The sequence below is a fragment of the Peromyscus eremicus genome, chromosome 23, assembly GCF_949786415.1.
Source record: "Peromyscus eremicus chromosome 23, PerEre_H2_v1, whole genome shotgun sequence".
Classification (NCBI taxonomy): Eukaryota; Metazoa; Chordata; class Mammalia; order Rodentia; family Cricetidae; genus Peromyscus; species Peromyscus eremicus.
This window is the reverse complement of record NC_081438.1, coordinates 4,772,800-4,798,213: the sequence shown is the minus strand read 5'-3', so window position 1 is coordinate 4,798,213 and position 25,414 is coordinate 4,772,800. Positions and strand designations below refer to the sequence as shown.

General features: G+C 48.5%; 1 protein-coding gene across 1 annotated transcript; it reads right to left on the bottom strand.

Annotated features, from left to right (window-relative positions):
- Positions 1-513: 513 nt before the first annotated feature.
- Positions 514-13,172, bottom strand: LOC131898478 (2'-5'-oligoadenylate synthase-like protein 2). Its single transcript, XM_059249672.1, has 6 exons — positions 12,814-13,172; positions 10,285-10,573; positions 9,278-9,453; positions 5,327-5,568; positions 4,021-4,162; positions 514-2,007 (listed from the first exon to the last, which is right to left on the bottom strand). The coding sequence occupies exons 1-6, from the start codon at positions 13,009-13,011 to the stop codon at positions 1,534-1,536; spliced, it is 1,521 nt and encodes a 506-aa protein (XP_059105655.1). The 5' UTR covers positions 13,012-13,172; the 3' UTR covers positions 514-1,533.
- Positions 13,173-25,414: the final 12,242 nt, after the last annotated feature.

Sequence of the window (25,414 nt, the reverse complement as noted above, 5' to 3'; positions counted from 1 at the left end):
GGCTCTATTCTGTGGGTGAGTGGCTCTTTCTGTATTTAAGTAAGGGCTTGGGTGGATCTGTTCTTAACTGTTTAGCTTCTTTCAATCCTGACTGTACAATCCTTTACTGTACCAGGCCCTACTTCCCAAGATTGAAATATGTGATGGGTTAGGGAGTAGCCAATGGATGGAGTCTACCCTCATCACCTTTGGTCCAAGAGGATTTAGACAGAGGGAGACCATGTCTACCCACCAGTATGGGGTTTGTAAAGGTCACTTGGGTGCATCTTCAGAGAATGACATGTGGGCTAAGGGCACCTGAAACTGTGTGGACTCTAAAATGGCGTCAGACACAATGAAGACAATGTTGAAGGATTCAGCGTCATGCTTTGGTTCATTTATTCATTCAGCAGGCACATGTCAAACATTTGCACTGAATTGGTGCTATTCTAGACCACAAGGGCCAAGGCATAAGGCATTCAAAAAAAAAATCAAGTCTCAATAGACTAGAGAGATAGAGCTAACAAAGCAACATGATTAATATCCCACTTCCTTTCACAGAAGTCTACTGTGGACGAAGAGAGAGAATATGAGCATAAGATGACTTGGACAGCTGCATGGGCTGTATAGTAGTCGTTTTCAAACTTGAGCGTGCATCAGAATAACTTGGAGGGTTTGTTATGACACTGAATACTGATTCTCAGTGGATTATCTGGCTCGGATTAATATTCCTTTCTAACGGGCTCCTGGAGTGACGGCAAGTCTGTCAATCTGAGGTCTGTACTTTGAGATTCAGTGACTTACAAGTCTGAATCTTGAAAGATGAAAACATGGGTCAGGGAGAAAGGATAGCTGACTCAAAGTGATGGAGGCGTGACTCAGCATCGGTGTGAGTTTTGAGTATTCAGGAGACCCGTGTGTTTTGAGTCGGGAAGGAGAAGGAAGTAGGGCTTGCTGTGGGATGGTCTGTATGTCAAGTGTGTTGCTGTTTGGTTAGTAAATAAATCACTGATTGGCCAGTGGCTAGGCAGGAAGTGTAGGTGGGACAAGGAGGAGAATAAAGGTGGGAAGTAGAAGGCTGAGTCAGAGAGACACTGCCAGCCGCCACGATGAGAAACAGCATGTGAAGATGCCGGTAAGCAACGAGCCATGTGGCAAGGTATAGATTTATAGAAATGGATTAATTTAAGCTGTAAGAACAGTTAGCAAGAAGCCTGCCACGGCCATACAGTTTGTAACCAATATAAGTCTCTGTGTTTACTTGGTCGGGTCTGAGCGGCTGTGGGACTGGCAGGTGAGAGAGACTTGTCCTGACTGTGGGCCAGGCAGGAAAACTCTAGCTACAAGGGCTCAGCTTGATGATATTAAAGACTGGCTATTAAGCAAAGAGACTTGAACTTCATTCTGTATGTATGGGGAAACACAGGAGGGTTTTAAGCAAGAGAAGGATATGTTGATATTTAGGCTACAGAAAGAACACAACACCTGGGTAAAAGGATGAGGTGGGGAGGCATAAGACCACAGGTGTTGACACCATGCACAGCTGGACTCGGACTAGCTCACCCTTCTGAGCTGGATGGTGTCACAGTCTCTGATCTGTAGCTCTGCAAGGCTGTAATTATCTTCCAGCTCCTCATCCTCCAACATCAGTACCTGATCCTCTGTATAAAGCCCTACAGCAGCTTCAATTTTCATCTTCAGGTCATAGATGGTAGCATCAGGGTCAATGGCGTAAGGCTTGCTCTGGCCACTGGAATCCTTCACAAAGACCTGCATCTCAGGAGGAAAGGTCTCCAGCACCCGGACGGTCACCTTAGAGAATATTCCGTATTCTGATAGGGTCTTCTGGCTACTGAGCAGTTGCCTATCTCCTTGAGGCTCCTGGAAGGAGATGCGTAGATCCCCGAAGATGTCGTTTTTTCTCTTGATCTCTGCCTTCATCTTCCTGATGGGGCTGTAGGGGTCTGCCCAGAGGCTCCATGTTTCTCTTCCCGTCTGTTTCACCATCACCTGAACGTCCCTTGCTCGCTGTGAGAGAGGTAAGAAAGAGAAAGGGCATCTGTGTGGTAAGAACTGTCTACTGTCTACAGAGGCTCTCTCTTCTAGCTCCTGATAGAGACAAACTGGGAGATGCTGAGTAATTATATGGGGCAACAGGAAAGCTACTTGGCTACCCTAGGTTTAGAGTACCACCAAGTCACACTGTGTTCCTCGACTTACCCAAACTGGAGCAACAACTGGTGTCTAAATAATACTCTTCCTGCGTGGAGCGATGCAGAACCTTCATCCACCATGGGCACACAACAGTGTCGTGTTTATGGAAGCCTGGGAATTGCAGTGATGTAACTGAATGTTCGTGCCTGGCCTTAGGATGGTTGTTCAAGGGTGACCACTGTGCCAGCAAAAGTCTGCCACAGGGTACTGTTTCTAGCCATTAAAACACTTCCTAGAATGCTGCTGACATATTTGCTGGAGAGATGGCTTGCATCTGGGATGGTTTCCTGGTCGGTTGAATGAGATATCCCTCACAGTCTTGGGCATTTGAACATCTGGCTCTTGGTTGGTGGAACTGTTTGAAAAGACTTAGAGGGTGTGGTCCTGCTGGGGCAGTGGGGGGCAGGGGAGTACTGGAATATCACTGGGGGCAGGTTTTAGGGTTTCAAAAGCCCCCAGCATTCACTGTTCCCTGTTTTGGACTCCTGCTTATCATTGAAGATGTGAGCTCCAACCCCGTGCCCGCCTGCTGCCACACGTCCCGCCATGATGGAGGACTCATCCCTGTGCACCTGTAAGTGCAAACGAACGCTCCCTTCTATAAGTTGCCTTGCCCGTGGTGTTTTATCACAGCCCGGAGAGAAGTATCAGAAACAGATTTCATCCTCATATTTGTTTAGCACGATCCTAGCATAAGTCCCTTGAGCGGGCATAATCGACATTACCCCGTGTCATGCTCAAAAGCGCCCTGATTTGGACTCCGTGTCCTAGGGTGGCGCCTTTCGGATCTGTATGTACGTGTGGCTAGGGAATTGTCTGTTAGATAATTCAGTAAAGGACTAACCCATTGAAAAATAACTTAGGTGAGGACACACAGAGTCACGGGCACACACGGAGCGTAGGCCCTACTTACAGAAGGGAGGTAAGTGGGGGCAAGTGGACGCCTGGGAGATGGATTTCTGAGAAACTAAGAGTTGAGATGGAGGGAGAGTTAAGCGGGTGATTTTTGTTTTGTTTTTCTTGCTTCCCAAGGGTCCCTTGGTTTGGGGGACATTCTCAGCCACTGGGACCCGATGGCCAGGTGGCAGGTCCCTGTCAGACCCTGTCTGTCTACCTTGCCTCACTTGCTGTGGGCCACCTTTGAGGACAGATTCTGAATTCTCCTGCAGAAGATAAAAAGTGGTTCAAGGGACAGGATTTATGTGGGCTTGTGTCCAAGCGTTGGATCCAGACTTAGTGCTCAGATCCAAGACAACTGTGGCCAAGGGGGCAAGGCCATCCACAGGAAGGTTGAGTGGCTGGTCTGTTGTCTGCAGTGGGTTGTAGGGGGCTTAGTTTTTGTTTTTCTTTTCGAGACAGGGTTTTGCTGTGTAGTTTTGGTGCCTATCCTGGAACTCACTCTGTAGACCAGGCTAGCCTCGAACTCACAGAGATTCGCCTGGCTCTGCTTCCCGAGTGCTGGGACTAAAGGCGTGTGCCAACACTGCCCGGTGAGCCTTAGTTTTTTTTTTTTTTTTTTTAAAAACTTAATACATTTACTATTTATGTAGCAAGAAACCATACTTTGATGACCCACCAAAGAGGGAAGTATAACTCTAGAGAGAGCCACCGGGATAGATAGATGTGAGTAAACTCTTTGTCTCTGTATGAGTACAGTGCGGGGCGGATGGCCTGCCCATCTTACAGGGGAAAGGCCTGAGGCCGAGACATCTATAGATGAGAATTGGGCTGCAATATGTCGCCTGTTCTGGGACTTATGGGTGCTGAGGGAAGAGCTGCGGGTACTCCATGTGAGTGTCAATACACATTCTGACTATGATACTGTACCGGTACATCCCAGCCCCCGCTGTGGTCTTCAGTCCAGCAACAGGCCTGTTGCAGGCAGATAGAAGCTTCTTTGGCCACCAGGTCCCAGCCGCTTTTACTTCCTAAGTTGTTGGTGGGGTCCGCGGGGTCTAGGATGATGGGCCTGGGGGAGAGAATGGAAGCAGATCCCTGTTACAGTCAGGATACTGGCCTCTGGCACTCATGTCTGTGGAATCAATCATAAAGCACATTACAATGGTAAGTTGTCACGTGATGTTTAAGCTCACTAAAAAGCTGGCTCTGGAGCCACAACCCCTACAGTTTTAAAGCCAAACATGTGTGTTGAAGTGTTCTTCCGAGACTCTCTGTCTCGGGTCTGGCTGTCCCTCCCACCTGCCACCCTGTAATGGGAAAACGGAAGAAAAGCAATAACAACAACAAAATGCTTTTACTCTTGAACCTGGAGAACAGCAGCGGGGACACACACACACACACACACACACACACACACACACACACACACACACACGGATGGACGGACACACCTGTTTCCACCCGGAGGCTACTGTTGTTTATCCCATGCTATGGAGGGGACAGAGGGCCGGAAGTTCAGCCATGGGTCAGCCATGGGAAGCTCATCCGTGGAGAGAAAGATCAGTTGGGAACTCCGGATGACCCCTCCACGTCCCTGGGTGACCTCTGCAGGGTGCTGTAAGCAGTCTGATGCTGTTCCTTTTGTTCGCTTTCCCGCTCAGGCTACTCCAGTGGTCTCTGCTGGATCTGTGAGCACCTGATTTGATTGGATGATAATCTGCTATCAGCTGCTTCTCTCTACCTGCTACTTGCTATTTTTTTCTTTCACTTCTGCTGCCACATACTTCTTATTAACTCACTCATTTGTAACAGAAAGTATGGCCAACAGAACATTCTTCAGAATGTCCAGGACACGGGTGGTAGGCACCTTTGGGTCGGAGCAATGCCTGCAAGTAAAGCCCTTCATTAGGAGTGGAGCCTAAGAAAGTTCGAGAGACCCAGATCTCTGAGATCTTGCTGGACATGCCCTTTCTTGTACTGGAAAGCAGGCGTCGAGAGAAGGCTAGAGCCGCTGTAACCTTGAAGGGATAAACCGGAACTTGACAGTGAAGCCCTGGGAAGGGCAGGGCTGAACAACTCACAGAAAGAAACCTTGGCGATACAGCCATGCCTCAGGTTTACCTCTGAATGTTTTCAACCGCAGAAGCCACGTGAGTCCCTTTATTTTTCCAAGCTGCTTCAGTCAGGGTTTCCATTCCCTAAAGCCGTAAATGCTACGGTTGATGATACTCACCGGTCCCTTTTCAGCTGTTGTTTGAGAAAGTTTCCCACGACCTCGTTTTGGAAATTGTAGTACTTGGTCCAGTATACGCAGATGTCTTGGTAGTCTCTGAGGAGCTCCATCACGGCTACAAACCCTTCATCCAAATTGAAGTTTTCACTGCTCTCTGTACCCGTTTCCCAGGCGTAGATGGTGAGAAGCTCCAGCGAATATTTTGGGGGTAATGCTGCTCTTCTATATTTACTTCTCAGGTACTGGAGAAAGGTGGGGGGGGGGGAGAAGGAAAGGGAAGGAAGGGTGGGGGAAGAGAGGGGGAGGGAAGGAGGGAGAGAGAGAGAGAATATGTTCTTGATGCTCTAAAAACTTTCGGGTTCCTCCATTGCTTCCTGTGACAGAGCCATGAACTGGTGGCCCTGGGTGGGCTTTTGGTCTGGGGTCTCCCGTGGACCATCTGCACATCAGCCTGTGATTTTCATTTAGAATGGAGGAGGCAATGTGGCGGAGCAGATACGGGGAATAACTGGGAAAATCTAAAACACACAGACAGCTCAGAACAGAATAAACTGAATGGAATACAAAGAAAGAATGGTATCAAATGTTTAATTCCTCCAAAATTAATTATGAATTTATGGCAGTCTTTAGATTTATTTTATTTATGTGTCCTTGGGGAATTCCATACCTGTATACAATGTATTTTAATCATAGCCACCTCACCCCCTTTCACCTTCTCGCCCCCCATATCTTCCTCCTTCTTCTATTTTTTTTTTATAACCCATGGAGTCCAGTTGGAGCGGCCCTATGTGCATGGATGTGGGGCCATCCACCAGAGCATGGGCAACCTGTCAGGAGCCACACCCCAGGAGAAAATGAACTCTCCCTCTCCCAGAAGCCATCAACAGCCAGCGGCTCTCGGCTCTCCCCCATTGACGCTGGGATGCTGACCGGCTCAATCTTGCTCATGCAGACAGCTGACGCTGCTGTGAGCGCCGCCGGAGTCTGTCACATCCTGGAGACACTATTTCCTAGCCACCCTCCCTGACCTCTGGCTCAGTCTCCTTCTGCCTCCTCTCCACGGTGTCTCTCCTCAGACATTCCACGCGGGGTGAGTAACCCCACTGTCACTTGTCATGAGTCTGTGATAGCCCCTGTGTCCTGGGGGGAAAGTCTTCTCAGTGAGAGTAGAGAGCTGCACTAAGCCGTGCATTTAATGTCAGGCCTTTAGAAAACAATTTGATGCCGTGTCCATTAGCAAAACGACAGTAGATCTGTGTAAAACCCAGGTGATTTATTTTCGAGACGGAGTCTTGCTGTGTAGCCCAGGCTAGCCTGAAACTTACGGTCCTTCTGCCTCAGTCTCCTATGTGTTGGGACTACAGGTATGCGCAGCATGCCCGGGCTCCCAATGATTTTGCCTTGTATGTGTATTGTGTGTGTGTGTGTGTGTGTGTGTGTGTGTGTGTGTGTGTGTGGTGGGGGAGGGGTGCTTGCCACACTTGTGGACGTCACAGGCCAACCTTGGATGTCAGTCCTCATTTTCTACCTGGTAACAAAAACAGCAGTTTTGGGCATAAAAATGAACAGTAGTCAAGGGTTAGGGATATAGCTTCGAGGTTGAGTGCTTTTCTAGCATGCACAAGGTCCTGGGTTCAATCCCTCAGAACTTAAAAAGAAAACCAGTCAAGTGCAACAGAATGGGTGCTCAGGGTTAGTTCCCACCAGATTTGTGGATTTAGTAGTTTTAACAAAGGTAGTATTTTAGTTCGGTGAGAAAAGGATGCAAAATTCAAAATGTGATGCACAACCTGTTAGCCATTTGGAAGAAAATAAAGGTGTCACCAAAGTCATGCCACATTCAAACAGAAGTTAAAAATGGATTAAAGTATATATTAAAAATATTATAAGAAAATTAGGTGGCTATTAAACACACACGAGTCCAGTTGGAGTTGCCCTCATGAGCATGGGTTAGCATATCGCCACACTGATTTGCACACATGCATAAACATGAAAATTTTTACCTTTTTAATACGTATTTTATGCTGTTTGAATTTTTTTTTTTTTTGATTTTTCGAGACAGGGTTTCTCTGTGTAGCTTTGCGCCTTTCCTGGAACTCACTTGGTAGCCCAGGCTGGCCTCGAACTCACAGAGATCTGCCTGGCTCTGCCTCCCAAGTGCTGGGATTAAAGGCGTGCGCCACCACCGCCCGGCCGCTGTTTGAATTTTTATGATGGCTCCATTGCAATATTCAGATAACCATATATGTATTTTTTTCTATGAAGAGAGAGAGGTGGTTCAGATAAGTAACCAAAATCTATCATAGAAGGTCAGGAATATTCATCTGCAGAAATCTGAGCCAGGGAGAGGGTGCAGTTTTCCACACAAAGGTGAGGACCAGAGTTCAGATCCCCAGAAGCCATATAAATGCTGAGTGGGTATTGTAGCATGCCTATAATCCCAGTTCTTGGGAGGCAGAAACAGGATCTCTGTGGAGCAAGCTAGCTAGACAGCCATGTAGACAAGCCTAAGGTCAACAGAAAGACCTTGTCCTAGTATATATGGAGGAGATTGAGGAAGACTCCTGACATCAACCTGAGGCCTATACACACACACATGCTCACACACACAGATACCCATGGATATACAGACACATGTGTGCACTCCAGTACATGCATGCACGTACACACACAATTTGCAAAAAAAAAAATCATTATGTCCCTAAATTATGTGTAAATGTGTGTTAGTGATCGAGTATGTGCATGTGAGTGCAGTGCCTTTAGAGGCCAGAAGAGGGCATTAGATTCCCTGTAGCTGGAGTTAGGGTAGTTGTGGGCTGCCCAGTGTGGGAGTTGGGAATTGAACTTGAGTCTTGTGCAAGAGCAGTACATGCTCTTGACGGCTGAACTATCTCTCCAGTTCACTCTGTTCATAAAGTTGGCCCAGTTAGAGCCAGTAGGTGAATGGGGTATTGATGAAAACATCTGCAGCACAGACGGGAAGAATGGTAAATACCTTCGGTTCATGAGGTCTAAAGTTGACGAGGAAACGACAAAGTAAAGTGTCCAGCTGACAGAAATAGACGGTGCCCTCACATTCGGTGCCAAAGGTCAACAGCAGGTGTGTTTGTTTAAAGGGTGGACCAGAAACACAGTGGGATGGCATGATGCCAGTTACCTAGTCTTTTGAGGGTGAGCTGTGTGAATACAGAAAAAAACAAAACAAGGAAAGGCAGCCACTGCATTGTGACTGGTTACATAAGACTGCATGTGAGTTTCACTTTCTTGCTTATGCATTTTTAGAGATTTTTTTTTTATAATGAGCCCTTTGCAATACTCAGATAATGTGAAAGAAATGCTGTTGTGAAGAACTGTCCCTGTCACTGTGGAAGAAGACAAATTCCAGAGTTGAGCATGCTTGTTCAAACCTCAACTCTGCTCTCAGGTCGGTTTTCTCATCTCCCGTTAGGAATTTGTTAGAAAGACTGAATGGGGGAAATCGTGTGGCGTGTGCAGCCTAGATCTTAGGACATAATTAGTATTTCATAATGGTCTCTATTATTGTTATTATGGTTATCAAAACGCCGCATGCCTGTTTGTCCTCACCAGGAAGCACTGAATTGCCCTTGGGGAAGGTGTCACTGGAGGAAGGAGTCTCTAAGCGAGACACAAACCCCATCGCCACAATAACGCCTGGCTCCGATATTGTGCTGCGCACGGCAGGTCGTGAACAGCCTCCATCTATCCGGTTTCATTCACTCTTTATCCTGCCTCCCAGCCACTCTTCTCATCCCCACTCCATCTCTCTTGGTGGTGCCGAGGACCCGAACCCAGGGCCTTACGCATCCCAAGCAAGCTCCCTGCCAACAAGCGACATCCCAGCTCGTTTTTGTTTGTTTTCCCACTCTTAAAAAAAAAAACAAAAATGCCGGGCTGTGTCCACCCACCCCTCCCTCTTCTCCCAGCCCTCACCTGCAGGTACCAGAACTTCACCAGCCGAAGGAGGTTCTTCAGTTTCACTGGGCGGCTTTTCACAAAATGCCTCTGCAGCTCTGTGAAGCTTGGAGAGAACTCTCCAGGGTAGCCTTGACTCTTTATTAGATTTTCATAGATTTCCGGTGCTGGCTTCATGTCTCGGGAAAAGGGTCCTGGGAGGAGAAAGTTATCTGGTCAGGAAACTCTAGCTTTTGAGATGGGAAAGATAGGAAAACCTCCCTCCTTCCCCTCCTTCATCCTCCTTCATCCCTCCCTCCCCTCCTTCATCCTCCTTCATCCCTCCCTCCCCTCCTTCATCCCCCTTCATCCCTCCCTCCCCTCCTTCATCTCCCTTCAGCCTTCCCTCCCTCCCTTCTTTCATCCCCCTCCCTCCCTCCCTTCTGTCCTTTCCCGACAGGGTCTCTCTGTATATCCCAGGCTATCATTGGGCTTATGATCCACCCACCTCAGCTTCCTGACTACGGGGATCACAGTCAAGCTCATGGAATCCTCAGATCAGCTCCATAAGGGAGGTAATTGTAACGGCAACCATGGGCAATTGCCATTTTTGTAACTCAAATATGGGCAAATACTGTCCGTCCCCATGACTCTCCTTAACATTATCATACCCACTAAGTTAGTATGCTGCATCAGAAGTGCTAAGTTGTTAGCCCAAGGTAATACAAGTTATAAAATGTGAAGATATGAGAATCTTGTTTTAAAGATGATTCTAATCCAGTTCTGTCTGACTCCAAAGACCTTAGACTGATTGTTTGATCTGGTGTTTTCCAGAGGGTGGGTAGGAAATCGTTTTGATGAATTCTCTTTGCCCATGCAACACTGGTACATGGGAACCCATGCATTTATGGGATCTTCACGGTATATTTCCAGTCCCACCTACCCACTAAAGAGCAAACTCCCTTGGTTTCTACTTTCTCTAAACTCTTCCAGAAGGAAGAGACCCCAGAACCATCTCTCTGAAGCTGACCCACCACAGGATTTACCCAAAGCGTCATAAGCCGGGAGAACGTCCATCCGAATAATGCAGTCACTCTTCCTGGGCTGGACATTTAAGGTCAGGGAGCGAGGGGTCCGATTCCCCTCTCTGTGTTTAACCACAGTGATGTTGTACGCCAGGCTCCTCCTGCAGTGAAGGAGCTTGTCCTCAATGAAGTCGATGATGAATTCTCGGTGTCTCGCCTGATGTTGGAAACTGGAGAAGCAGCTCAGGAACAGAACTATGTCCTGGTCAGATCTGTGGTTCAGCATTGTCCCCTTTCCTGAGGAGCCTCCCTGTGGAGGGGACAGTGCTAAATTGACCTATCTTGAGATTCGGTGCTCTGAGTTTGAGAGGTACACCCAAAGCATCGGTGGTAAGTACCCTATATAACCCTCGTATAGGGAACTTGCAGAGGGAAGCCTTTGACCGGATGGCGGTGGTGCATGCCTTTAATCCCAACACTCAGGAGGCAGAAGAAGGCGGATCTACATGAATTTGAGGCCAGCAAGGTCTACTGTTGTGGAATATTAATCTAAGATGTGTTACATTCGTTTATGCTGTAGAATATTTGTTTAATGATCCAAAGATGCGTTGCATTCCTTTATATTGCATTTGTGTAACTCTGTGAATCTGTGTTACTACTGTGCCTGTCTAAAACACCTGATGGTCTAATAAAGAGCTGAATGGCCAATAGAGACAACAGAAAGGCTAGGCGGAGCTGGCAGGCAGAGAGAATAAATAGGAGGAGTAATCTGGGAAGAGAGATTGAGGAATGAGAAAGAGGAGGAGAGGAAGACTCCAGGGGCCAGGCAGCTGCTACACAGCAAGCCATGGAAAAAGAAGTAAAGAAAGGTATACAGAAAGAGAGAAAGATAAAAGCTCAGAGGCAAAAGATAGATGGGATAATTTAAGTTAAGAAAAGTTGGCTAGAAACAAGCCAAGCTAAGGCCAGGCATTCATAAGTAAGAATAAGCCTCATGAGATTTATTTGGGAGCTGGGTGGTGGGTGCCCTGAAGAGCCAAAAGAGTAAACAACAACAACAACAACAACAACAACAAAAAACCCAATCAACTACCATCTACAGACTGAGCTCCAGGACAGTCACAACTAGGCAGAGAAACTCTATCTCGGAAAAACCACGCACAAAAAAGAAGCCATTGGTCCCCATCATGGAGACCTTTGCTGTGGGCATCGCAGGTTGGGCATCCCTAGTTCGAAACTGAGAAATCCAAATGTTCTGAAATCTCAAACTTAAAAAACAAACACTTTTTTATGTATTTTTTTTCCTGCATGTATGTCTGTGTACCACATGAATGCCTGTTGTCCCCAGAGGCCAGAAGAAGGTCTAGGTGGGTCCTCTGGAACTAGAGATACAGATGGTTGTAAGCTACCATACTAGGGAAACAAAATATCAACCTCAGAGCTACATCCCCAGCCCCAAACAAATTACTGTTTGAAAAATGCTATAATGAAACACAATGCTGTTATCTAATTAAAAACCAAAACAGAGTGAGGTGAGAGGGCATGAATCTCAGGGTCCCCTCCCCTCCAGTGCCTCACTAGGTAGCCAAGCCTGGAACTTGCTAGGTAGCCCAGATTTGACAGTCTTAAACTGGTAATCCCCCTGCTTCAGTCTCCTAAGTGCCAGGGTTACAGTCAGGGCCCGCCACACCCAGCTCTAGACTTTCTATCTGTTGTTGTTTCTTTCAGATCCCAGAAGCGAAGAGGCTGCTAGAGGGCTGGACCTGGGAGCTGGAAGCCGAGTTAGAGGTTTGGAGGGCCAGAATACAAAAGGGGTGAGTTGTATCTTTTGAAGCGACTGTGGGAGCTTCAGTTTCTGTCTTGAAACCCATTTTGCTAACAGCTCTTCCTAATCTCTGGTGTCAGCTGTCTGTTTAGGTTCTTCATAACCCAAAGTCCTTTGTCTCCAGGCCTAACCTCTGTGGCCATGACTCAGGGTTTCCAGATAAAGCCTGGCTTACTCCAGTTGATGTGAAATGTCTTTCATTTTAGCAAAATGAAGAACATCCAGATTTCTGATTCGAACTATCTTGGTTGAAGGGGACATGTTCTAAGCTGGCGCTTTCCCGGGAGAAATGATGCTTTCTAAATAGATGCTTTATTGATTACCCAGGCAGCCCCTGGAATCCCATTGAGTTTACCAAGTACTGCCTTGCTAGGAAGTTTCTAACTTGACCAAGGGCACTAACTTAGAACAATAGGTTTCCTTTATGACTTCAGAGGTAAAGTGGTATTTCTTAAGCAAGAAGGAAAGGCACATATTTTGTGGAAACTGGTCCACTCAAAGTTGAGAATCCTAAATTCTCACTACCACCTCTGCCCTTCAGCTTTGCAAGACTGATTTTATATACAAAAGCCTTTCCTGTGCTTTATCCATTTATTGCTTATAATAAACCCAACTAAAGAAGAGGAGACTGAGGCTCAGAGGGATGAAATGGCCCATCTCCCAAGGTCACAAACTCCACAGGGCAGAGATGGGATTTGAACCCAGGACTGACCCTTTGTGCTCACCTTCACCACCTTAAGCACCTTGACTTCTTGGTCCAGAAACAGCTCATCACGGAAGCATTGGTCCCGAAGGAACCCCTCGATTCTCTCCCAGGCGTCCTGCCCTTCCTCTTTCCAGTCCCTCTGGGGCTGAAGGCTGTGCTCCAGGAAGTGGTCCAGCTTGTCCCCAGGGGTCCCATACAGATCGGGGGTTGGATCCATCTCTGCAGGATCAACCTGTCTCTTGGGGTGAATCCTCTGTGTGTTTGCTCAGGGAGAAGTTTCCAGCCTTGCCCAGATGAAAGTCTGGGGAAGGAGACGAGGGTGGGGAAAGGCTGAACGATGTCTCCAGGCAACGCTCTGCTCCTCCCTCGGGATCGGCTTCTCAGCTCTGCAGCTAGCCAGACTGAGAAACGAAACCAGGCTTTCCCGAGAATTGAAAGTGAGAACCAGTTTCCTTTCTTCAAGGCAGGAAGGAACAAGAAGGAAGGAAGGCCCAGGAGTCTTCCGACAGGCTCTGTGGTGAGCATTGGATATGTCTTTTCAGCAGTCCCAGTGGTAGCAACTGGCCAGATAATCGTATCTGCCCCGGTGATCTGGCAGAGGCAAATTCAAACTCTTTTATTCAATCTTAATTACTAAATATGTCTTGGGCAGAGACATAGTTACACATAGTTAACGCTGAGGGTCATTACACAACATCCATACTCCAAGTTCCTGTCGCCCTCAGCCTACCTCCCCAAGGCTGCTAACCTATAGGAGATATCTTAGTTGAAGGTCACAGCCAGTCTTGAGGGCCAGACTCTCCAGCTGCAGGGCCGATCAAGGTGGCATCTCTCCGATGTCCCCAGCTGTCCTGAAGATGTGAAGAGTGATGCATTGTTCTTGGTCTCTGCTTATAGACTGTTAAGCGGGCAATGTGAGGTTCTTCTCTTAGGCAGTCCTGTGCCTGGTTATCTTGAGTGAGTGGTGTCACTGGGTCCAGGTTATCAGGTGAAGCCTTGGGATAGTGGGGTTCCTGACTAAGCTATTTTTTCATGTCTAAAAGGCATTTTGGGGGAGGGCAATGCTCATCACAAATATTAACCCTCATATCACACCACACAGTAAATATACATCTATACATCCGGTTTTAGTTAATGTTTCTATTTCTGCAATAAAATACTATGACCAAAAGGGTAACTTGGGGATGGAAGGGTTTATTTCACTTTACAGACTGTCCATCGTGCAGGGCAGTCAGGTCAGGAACTCAAGTCAGAAGCCTGGAGACAGGAATTGATGCAAAGGCCATAGATGGATGCCTGTTGGTTTACTCGTCATGGCTTGGTCAGTCTGCTTTTTCATTCACGGCAGGACCACCTGCCCAGGGTTGACACAACCCTCCCACATCAATCAATTAAGAAAATGCCCCATAGGCCTGCCTACAGGCCAGTCTTATGGAGGCATTTTCTCAATTGATTGGTCCCTCTTCTCAGGTGACCGTAGCTTGTGTTGAGGTGGGAGATACTTGAAGTAGTAACACTGATGCTATAAAGGATTTACTAATAAACTTGCTTATGAAATAAGAATTACACCAGCAGAACTTATCGATAATGACCAGGCTTGTCCATCACTTTATTACGTCCTAGGGGTGGTGTGTCCAATGATGTCCAGGGCCTAATTTCCCTGATAAGATTTTAACACAAGCTCAATCTCCCCCTCTCCCCCCAATAAATATATAGGTCGGCTCCCTTTCTACTCCCAGGAATAAGTCATTTATCAGTCTGTGCTGGATGGGTGGAGCCTGACAGACTGCAGATTCTGAGGCTGCCCCGGGTTGCAATCATCCTGCATTCTGAAAATGGAGTCTGCCAGGGAAAGGCACAGCCTGAAACCATCATTTTAGACCATGTGCAGTGACTTAAGAGTAGTTACTGTAATTGAGAGTGCAATGAAACCATTGAATTAGATCATTGTAGGAAGAAAGAAAGGTTTATTGGGAGATCAAAATGCCAAGGCTGTCACTCAGGAGGTGGGGAGGAGGCCAAGAAAACAGCAAAAGGCAGAAGAAGCCTTGCTAGATTTAAAGGAATAGGCTAAAGTGTATATGTGTGTGAGTGAGTGTGTGATAGTGTGTATGTACATGTTTATGTGTGCGTGTGTTTTTGAGTGTGTGTGTGTGTGTGTGTGTGAAGAGAGAGTGTGTGAGAATGTGTGTGTGAGAGAGTGTGCGTGTGTGTATGTGTGTGTGTGTGTGTGTGTGTGTGTGTGTGAACCAGAACAGCCTGGGAGTTAGAGTAGCAGGAAGTGAGGTACAAGCTGAAACAGCGTGGTCACTAGCATGGGGACTTCGATCTGTTCCAGGCTTGTTTGAGTTCATTGGAAAGTAGATCCATTGCAGAGGTAGATGGCTGTAGGGGGTGGATAAGGGAAATAGTAGCTTTTCCTGAGAAGCAGAAATTCACTTGACAAGGTTTCTGAGGAAGACTGAGTTTAGGCTCTGGTTTTTTGGGTTTCTTTTTTTCCCCAAGACAGGGTTTCTCTGTGTAGCCCTGGCTGTCCTGGAACTCACTTTGTAGACCAAGCTGGCCTTGAACTCACAGAGTTCAAGGGAGTTCTGTCTCCCAAGCCCTAGGATTAAAAGCATGCACCACCGATGCTGGGCTAGGCTTTGTTTACGTGCTGACAGTCCTTCTGTTTACCTGGTCAGCATCCAGCTGGAGCTGAACCTGGACTGTCATTGAGGACATTGTCAGTGGCACTGCCATTTGGGGGGGGGGGCAACAGTTACAAACTGACCCCAAAAGGACCTCAGCCTGCTGTCCTGGCAGCTGCCTCCTCAATTCTCTGTTTCCTCTAGCACAGGGAAGAGACATGGATTGTGTCTGCCCAGGAATCAGGGTTGCTGACTGCTGGGGAGTGAGCCTGGGGCTTGACTGACCCAAAGGAGCCTGGGGCTGGCTTAGTTCTTTGTTTTCTTTTCCCTTTATTTAAAGGTGTGTGTGTGTGTGTGTGTGTGTGTGTGTGTGTGTGTGTGTGTGTGTGTTTGCCTGCACGTGTGTATGTACACTGTGTGTGCAGTGCTGGCAGTGGCCAGAAGAGGGCATTATATCTCCCAGAAATTACAGATGTTTGTGAGCTGCCATGTGGGTGCTGGGAACTGAACCCGAGTCTTCTGCAAGAGCAGCCAGTTCTTGTAACAGCTAGGCCAGTTCCCTAGCCCCAATCTATTTAATTAATTTTTAAATTAATGCACAAAGTAACATATTTGCTCATGACCTTTTTATATATAGTTTTAGTTGGTCCTCCTGCCTTTCCTCCCCCTCATCTCCCTGGCCCAGTCCCCATCATACGTTCCCATCACTCGTATTCCCCCTCGACTGTGTCATCAATTTCTTCTTTTTCCGTGTCACAGGCCCCTCCCTCGCTTGTTCCTCGTCTCTGCGCACTCTCTCCCATATAAGTGCACGTGTGACAATTAGAAGCTAGGGTTCCTGTGTGAGAAAGAATATGCTGTGCTTGCTCTCTGAGTCTTGGTTACCTCGTGGAAGAAAATGACTTACAATTCTATTTTTTCTTGCAAATTTCATTTTTCTCTACAGTCGAATGAAACTCCAGTGTGTACACGGACTATACGTCTTACTGTCCATTCATCTGCAGGCGAACATGGAGGCTGATTCCATTTTCTTCCTGCTCTGAAAAGAGCAGCCGAGACCACAGATGTGCAAGCGTTTCTGAGGTAAGCTACTCTGCTGGTTGTTTTCTATCTACCTCACAAACCTAGACATATCTGGGAAGAGGGATTCTTAATTCAAGATATGCCCCGAGGAGCGGCTGGTAGGCAAATCTGTGGAGATACTGTACTGTCTTGGTTAACAATTAATGTGGAAGGGCCCAGTTCACTGTGGATGGTGTGGCCCCTGGGCTGATGCGCCTGGGTGCTATAAGAAAGCAGGTCCCTTGGAGCTGGAGTTAGAGGGAACTGTGAAGCCTTCAGATGTGGATGCTGGAAACTGTATCCACATCCCCTAAGAGCAGTTAGTGCCCTGAACTGATGCCCCGAACTCCAGACAAGCTCTTGGAGAGAGAGACATCTGGGAACCGATGGACACCAAAGAATCATAATTTCCCCAGAAATCTCACACTAGGGAATGGAAACGCAAAAGCCTGAGACCGCCAGGGGAGGAACATGCCTCCTAAGAAGTGAGTTCACACAGTTCTGAGAACTCACGAGGCCTCCTCTTGGGATAGGCTGGAGCCACAGCGATGGGTTGGTGATGGTCTGAACACACCTAGATCAGGGTTGCTGAACCGTAGGCACCTCTTGCCTGATGTTGAAACCAAAACCTCGTGCCATACTCCTGAAGGCTGCTTTGGGGCTGAGGAACTTTTTTTATTCCTCTTCCCAATGTGGTCACATTGAACATCAAGGAAGCCGGCTAAATGTGGAGTCTCTGGCTTGGTACTTCCGTGCATTTCTTTGATGCTGTGTGTACTGAGGTAACGGTAGGAAATAATGGCAGGTGTTGCCTCCAATGTTTGTAGTTTGCTGTTCTCAACGGCCTGCTTACACTTGTCAGAACATTGACTAGATCATCAAGCTGGAATTGATCGGAAAATGTTATTGTAATTTCAAAATAAAATCATATGCATTGATGCATTGACTGTTACTCTGTCTCACACTCTCAAGCAAGATTTAAAGGTATTTATTCGTTAGTACTGGTCATTAAGCCTAGGAGAGAGTGCATGCTACACGTATGTCCTACCATTGAACTACACTCTGTACCTCAAGCTTTCACACAGGAAATTAGTCGGGGTCTGAGTACCTCAGAATGGGATTTCGGGGCCACAGAAAACAGTGCCTGGGCTTACGGCGCTCCTCGGAAACGTTGAAGACACACGGAATCACACTGGGTGAAGTCAGGATCCTTACAGGCTTGGCAGAGCTGCGGTGCGCTCCGAGGAGCCGTGGCTTGGGTTTGGGGTTTCTGGGGCACGTGTGCAGCTGGTGCATCAGCTCCCTCTGCAGCGAGCTGTGGGAACCGCAGTGAGCGTGGGCTCCCCGGCTCCTCCGACCTGCAGTACTCACTCCGGCCAGAGGGGGCGCGGAGGAGCAGGAAAAAGGTGGGAAGCCGCAGCGGCCTCTGGGAGTGGGCGTGGCCCGGGCGCTGCTGCTGTGATTGGCCAGGCAGGGCACGGGGGCGGGGCTGAGCGCTCCCCGTGCTCTTTTGGGTGCTCTGTTCCGAGGTGGTGGCCGGCCTGTCCGGTCAGGGAGGACTGCTGTGCGGTGAGACAGGTAAGGAGCCGGGTGAGGAGCGGGCTGTGCGGCGTCTGTGGGAGGAGGGCGTCGCTTTTCTGAGGAATTTCCTCACTTTTTGGCCCCTCGGTGTCCGACTGAGCAAAGGGCCCATTGCACAGATGTGAAAGCCGAGGCTCTAAGCCAGTGAGAGCGGCTGAAATGGGGCTTGTCCCTGCGTCACTTCCGTGATGAATGGTGCTCCATCCTGGAGCTGCTCGCCCGCCCGCCCCTATTCAGCGCTGAGGCTGCCTTCCTGCACCACCGGGAATCCCTAGTGAACACACCTGGGGCTTTTTTGTTGTGGTGGTGGTGGTGGTGGTTTTTCTGCTTTCTTTCCACCAAGTTCTTGTCGCCACGTGAGACTTTGATATTATTTTGAACAAAAGGACACGGGCTAGATCGTTCCGGAACACGTAATTTCCTGTAGTCCTGCCTCGACGCCAGCAGTTCTCAACGTGTGGGTCACGACCCCTTGGCGGGCCGCCTGCGACCATGAGAAACCTCAGATGTTGACATTATGATTGGTAACAGGAGCAAAATTACAGTTCTGAAGTAGCAAGGGAAAGGATTTTATGTGGGGGGGGGGGGTCACCACAACACGGGGAACTGTATGAAAGGGTCCAAGCTTTCGGAAGGTTGAGAACCGCTGCTCTATGCCCGGGGAGGAGAGTTTTACCAGTGGATGTATTTACAGTCCCAAGGCTGAAGGATGCCAGTGGGTGTTCTCCTTGCTACCTTGGCTTTCTCGTCAGGCAGGCCACCAGCCTCAGACTCAGGAGTTCCTCCGCTTGTCTGAGACTCCTTACTTTACATCAGGAACCCTTCATCTGTCACTTGCCACCGGGCCTTCTGCTCATTGTTGGACCTCCCTTCTCCGATGGACTCTCCCCCTCTGGAACCATGAGCCAAAAATAAGCCCCACCCCTCTCCCTTAACGTGTGCGGAGTCTTGCCCTCTCTCACCTTCTTTTCCTGGAAGGAGCACTCCCCAGGGAGCTCCTCCCAGAGCTATCACCGAAGTGCTCCCTCACTGTTCGCTCCTCTTTTGGCTTCTGTCCACCCATTTCTGAGTTTCCCTCATTCTGATTAATGATGCCCTTTCATGCTTTAACATCATTCTCTTAATGACTTTTTTTTTTGCTGATTTTTTTGGAAAAAAAAACACTTTATTCAAGGGAGTGATGGCGGGTCACTAAGTTGGAGATCAACTTCTCTTTAGAGATTTGTTCTAGCGATGCTTACACTACAAGAGAGGTTTTACTACAGACTGGCAGGAATCAACTTTCATTTAATATACAATATATATTAATATACACCAATATAGAGGAAACGTATTTACAGGGTTAAATAGCCAACGTTCAAAACAGAGCATTTGCAACAATGAAAAAGAGCAAACATATGTACAAAAACACTAAGTATAAATGATTAGAGTGATCCACTCCACAAAGGGGAGAGGGTGAGAGCTGCAGCCTCTGTCTTCACCATCACAGTTCCATCTCCTTGCAGACGTCATCACGGCATCCTGAAACACAGTAAACCTGAGCCTGAGGATAGGCTGTCCCTTGGATGGTGGGATGAGCAGGCTGAATCCCACTGGAGATTATTAGTTCTGATAAGAGAGTGGCACCATTGTGAGCCCATTTTCGGGTTCCTCGTGGCTTTACCCAGCAGGTCCACATAGAGGATGATTAGGACCGCGAGCCTGAGTGCAGGTGTCTGAGATGGTCTGTACTTGGCTGTGGTGGGGGAGGAGGTCTTTTGCTCCACCCCCTTGGTGTCTCTATAAATACCCTGGGGCAGAGACAGTCAGGGCCCTTTGGAATAGGTTCCAGGCCCTCTCGAGGCTATCCTTTATTTTCTATCTGTTTATCTCTGCAATAAATCCTTCTAATATTTCCTGCTGCTCACACTCAAGAAAACTCTGGGGAGCTGTGGGGTTGGTGGGTAAACCTCCCACACACCATGACCTGCCTTCCCTCACCATGACCCTTTTGCTTTCTCTGGTCCATCCTGAGACCCTCAGGGTGAACAAGGACAGCTGCCTGTTTCTCTTTCTGTTTCTGGTAGTCATGTAACGCCACCTTATCTATCCTGTGACTTTCAGAGACCATGGGGACTAGAACTGGAGATCAATGGCAGAGCACAGATGAGGCTTTGGGTTCTACGTATAACATAACCAAACAGAGAAAAGGAAACTGAGCCTGGGCTCGGAAAGAGGGTGAAGGGCCAGGAAATTGAACGTATTCTGAAGTTCAAGGACTACAAGTATAGGCACCAGACTGGGACCCATCACAGGAAAGTCAGAAAACGTGGGATGGGGGGATGGGGAAGAGCTACAGAGAAAAGAGTTGGTAAGAGCCAGGCGCTAGTGATGCATGCCTTTAATCCCAGCACTCGGGAGGCAGAGCCAGGCGGATCTCTGTGAGTTCGAGGCCAGCCTGGGCTACAGAGTGAGTTCCAGGAAAGGCACAAAGCTACACAGAGAAACCCTGTTTCGGGGGAAAAAAAAAAAAGAGTTGGTAAGAAAATCAGAGACAAAAATAAGAGGAGCTACATACCAATGGCTGGTTCTGCCTTCTCATCCTTGGCGTCAGAGAAGCATGCTTCCGCGTGTACCAGGGCAGTGACAGATATGGAGTGGCCTTGGAGAGAGGAGAAGGGAGTTCAAGTCTGGGGTGAGGATCCAGGCCTCTGCTGCACTGCCTCAGACTTCAGCCCCTCATCCCTCTGCTCCTGTCCCGGGGTCTTCGTCCCCTTACCTGGCCACTCAGGACAGGCTCTGGTGATCTTTTTCCAACCCAGACTCTACCATAATGCCAAGGGGCAGTGCCGGTGTTCTGTTCTTCCTAGAGGCTGGCACAGTCTCCATGACTTTGTGCCTGGCAGTGGCCCCCCACCCCATCCCCGGGTGCTGCCTCACACTCCCCATCTCAGTCGTTGCTGCCAGTTTTCTCTCTCCTCCGTAACCTTGCTCCCATGGAGTTCTCCAATGTGGGGAGATTGGAGGAGAGAGCTAGAATATATTGTCCTCTCCCTAACCACTCAGTTAACTATGGCCTTTATACACAAGTGCTCCTGTCAAAGGCCAGGAGTTGTGTCTGTCTTCTGCAGTAGAATGACAACCCAACACACGTGTTGGTGAATATCCTGGGCCTGTGATGACCCGAGGGACTTGGTGGACATTGGGATGTCACAACGGTTCCATCGCCGACAAGGGTCGGTAAACACAAGTTGACAGGCTGAACAAGAGGGCCAGATCCCCCTTGTTCCTTCTCTTACAGAGAACAGATGAGTGGTGACCTAGAGGAAAGGAGCTAGGCAGTCTTTACGCTGTGCTGAGATGGTAACTAGCGGGTCTGAGCACAAGGGACAGGATCGGAAGATGCGGACACTCTCTGTGTAGAGCAGCGGAGGTGGATCGGATAAAAGCCCCTTGAACCTGCTGGACGTAGCCTCATTCTGAGCCTGTGGCAGGCTGAGTGCCTGGGCGTGCTGCCCCTTCCCACGCACACTCTGTTACGACTGCCTTGCTTCAGAGAGGCTCAAGGGGCCACTGGACATAGGGGTCCCTGTTGGAAATATCTTCCGGGTTTACTCCTAGTCCCACAATATGGGAAACTGAGTCAGAGTGGAGGTGAGACGTGAGTGATGGTGCACTCACCAGTCTTCTCCAGGACCTAGGAGCATGCACCGGCCTCCCAGTGGCCTGTTTTGTGACTCATCCCTCCCAGGAGTGTCCACACAAAAAGGTGTACAGTGAGAGGCAGGGCAGAGAATGGCTGACGTTCTGAGGCCTGATAGAGCAACAAAGGAGGATGGACGTCTCTCCCACCACCCATGTCACGCCTGAGAGTGAGACCTGTGTCTCCAGATTCCTTAAGCTGTAGGTCAACACGAACCCCAAACCAAATATCGTATGCACGGTCTCCAGCAGATGGCCCACAATCACAGTCAACTGTGGCGGTGTCTGCACAGAACAATGGGAGGCGGGGCTTGTGGAGAGGGTGAGTGTCAATTAGAAAAGAAAAGAAGATGCTCGCAGCAGTGAGCACGGATTCTTGCATCGTAAAACAAGGAAAGACGGCAGGCATCTCTGCTGTCTGGCTCTGTTCCCTGCCTGTTCATACTTCCCTCTCATAGTCCCCAGAGCAGCACACACACCCCAGTCCTCCCAGGAACCCTTTCCCATACGGTTCTACCCCAAGAGGTCATGTACCTTCACAGTCTTCCTCGTCGCTGCTCCAGTCCCACTGCCTGTGGACGTTCCAACCTTTAGAAACACAAACACCAGCGAGACAGTCAGTGGACAGTCTTCCCTGTTCCTTCTGTGTCTCTTGTAGTGATGGTGGGGGTGTGGTTTGGAGGTGTGGTGTGCCCTCCAGTGGTGAGTGCAGCAGTTGGGATGTGGCCTCAGCTGGCTTAGCAGGGGAAAGGTGCTTGCCACCAAGCCTGATGACCTGAGTTTGATCCTGGGAATCCTCACGGTGCAAGAAGACTGATTCCCACAAGTTGCCCTCTGACCTCCATACTTGTGCTACAGCACTTGCTCCCCCAGGCCCACCCACACTCACACACAGCAAATAAAGGAATGTCACAAATTGGTCACTGGGCCACCACCCCACTGTGGCGTTCCTGTGGTGTACTCAGACCCTGCTTAGTTCCCGTCAGAGTGGTGTACTGTTAAAAAGAGCCGAGCAGACATCTGACTCCCCTGTACTTCACCTTTTACCGCCCCTTTCTTTCATATGTACAAGTGTTGGGATGAGCCAAGATGATGCTCACAAAAGCCGAGAGGTGCTGTTGCCGTGCTATTGTGTGTGTGTGTGTGTGTGTGTGTGTGTGTGTGTGTGTGTATGTTGAAGTAGCTGAGATCAGGGAACATAGGCCAGGTGCCCATGAGATGATGGTATTATTCTCCTGCGTTGTAAACATATGTCCACCAGAGACATGAACTGCAGCCACAGGGCTGGGATTCTCGATGTTTATGTATTTGAACTGATAAAATTTGGATAATGCATTGTTTGAGTGGCTATGGTGTTGGATGGGAAAGAGAGGGCAAACATGAGGAGATCCGAACCTCCCTTCCCTTCATGCTCTCTTGTAGAGGAATTTGCTGCCCCATCTCATCACACATTACAAGGCTCACTGGGCATGTACAATAGGACTAGGCATTCTGTAAAGTCCTCTGGATACTGAATCAATGAGTTTAACTTGGAGGCCCAGCTGGACTCTAGCAAGGCCCAGGGCCATCCTGTTCAGAAGCAATGAGCGCATTGGAAACAGAAGGGGCAAGGTCTTCACTTCAGGAGCCACCCTCACCCCTGAGCTGGCCATAGCCAGTAGACATGTGGACCCGTGTAGGGCACAGTAGGCCGAACAAGGTGAGGAGGGAGCTTTCGGCTTTCTACATGTGAGCAACATCCCAGCTCAGGAGATGCTCATGAGGAGTGTGATTGTTGTCTAGAGCTGAGCTGATCGAGAAGGAGAAATTCTGGTCCTGTTGTCAGAGTCATGACCAGAATGCCTGTCAATATGAAGAACATTTTTGGAAGTGGCAATGTAAAGATGTAACAGAGGCCTTCAATGTTATGTTTTGAGGGCCATACATGAGAGCTAATGTAATAACCTGGAGCGTGGGGTCATGCCCCACCAATATACTAAGCTTGTTCTCTATTGGAGCCATGCCTTCATGCCCTACCTTCCCTGAGAGACCAATACCTTTCAGCTGTACAGGCTGTGCCCTTGGAGGCTCCATCCAGTTTCAGTGTGCCAGGACCAGTTGAAAAGGGGACTTCCTATGGCAAGTGAGCCACAGACGCTATCTCTGTCCTGACCACAGGGAGTTTAGGCCTGGGAACCTGTGTCTCAGGAGCAACCCTGAAGTCTATCCTCCTGTCTCAGATTCCTACCACAATGCGGAGTGACCTGTGGCTGTACCAGGGGTCTCATGCCTAACAAAGGGCTGTGTCCAGTTCTCCATGCTTATGATGTAGTAGGAAAAATGGCTTCTAAGTACTGTGACAGTAGAGGATTTCGATTGAGATCGGTGTGAAAAATCTTCGCCAATCAAATGCTATGATCTTATTTGGAGGCCAATGACGTAAAAGCTTCATTAATGAGTGATAAGGGTATTTATCTTTTGACCACAGTTGTGAAGCACACCTTGACGATTGAGAACCGAGTGAACATCTTTGAGTGAATGGGCTCTATTTTTGTGGTTGCTGCTCCTTGAGGTCTGTATGACATCCAAAGAACTGCATGCATATACAATTTAGGATAACCTCTTAGGTTTCCTGAGCACCTTTCGAATGTCTATCGGTGGGAGGCTGCTCGTGTGTGGAAGCTTCCTCCTGTGTTTATCCTGCCCGTTTTTGTAATATACAGTCATGCTCCCATGGGAATCACATTTTGTTTTGGAATGAAACTTGCTAAACAACCAAATGTGTATGAAGTCACACAGAGGGACCTTTGGGCTGTAACGCATGGATTCACACATAGACACACTATGCCCCCATTGCCCAACCCTACACCACCTAAAAGGAACACCATTGCTCTCATGGAGTGCAGAGGTTGGTCAGACTTCTCATCTGATCCTCAACAGTCATAATAGGAAGCTAAATCAAGTTGGCTGTCCACACTGAGCCAGCAGGACGTTCCCACCCTTCTTTCATCTAGATTGTCCCTAAGCGGGTGAGTGATTGTGCTGCACCTCTCTCTTTCCATTTCCCCTTGCACTGACCCATAAATAACAGAGAGAGGGATCATTAAGGAGATCAGCCTGTGCTGTGTCCTGTGAAGCGGGTTCTGTTCACACGGGGACGTAGACATGGAGATGTGAAAGAGTGGTCAATTCAAGGGAATCCAAGGGCATGGTGCAAATCTACTCCTGTCGAGAAACACCAGGTGGTGCTGGAGAGATGGCTCAGTGGTTCAGAGCACTGGCTGCTCTTCCAGAAGACCCGGGTTCAATTCCCAGCTCCCACGTGGTGGTAACATTACAGGTCGTAACTGTCTGTAATGCAAGTTCCAGGGGATCCAAGACACTCTGAGGGCCTCTGTGGGCACTGCATGCACATAGTGAATAGACAGACATACACGCGGCCAAAACACCAATACACATAACAACAAAAAAGAAAAAGAAACCTGAGGTGTTCATGAATGACGTCTGCTGTTGTGTTATTGTTGGCTAATGCAAAATGGTCTTCTGGTGAGGAAAGAAATGTGTCAGGACTAAGCTGCTACGGAATGTTTGTGACATTTTGTGACATTTGCCACTCCCATAAAATCCCATTGACATGTCTGTGTCTGTGCTGTGCCACGTGTCTGTGTTCTCACAATTGTATTGTGA

What these genes read in the sequence shown, in the direction of transcription:
- LOC131898478 (XM_059249672.1), bottom strand. Translation starts at nt 13,011, where the DNA reads ATGGATCCAACCCCCGATCTGTATGGGACCCCTGGGGACAAGCTGGAC. An exon ending in CCCGGCTTATGACGCTTTGG is followed by an intron (nt 9,454 to 10,284) that starts GTAAATCCTGTG and finishes TTCTCCTCCCAG; the next exon opens with GACCCTTTTCCCGAGACATG. An exon ending in CAACAGCTGAAAAGGGACCG is followed by an intron (nt 4,163 to 5,326) that starts GTGAGTATCATC and finishes TCTCTCCCCCAG; the next exon opens with GCCCATCATCCTAGACCCCG.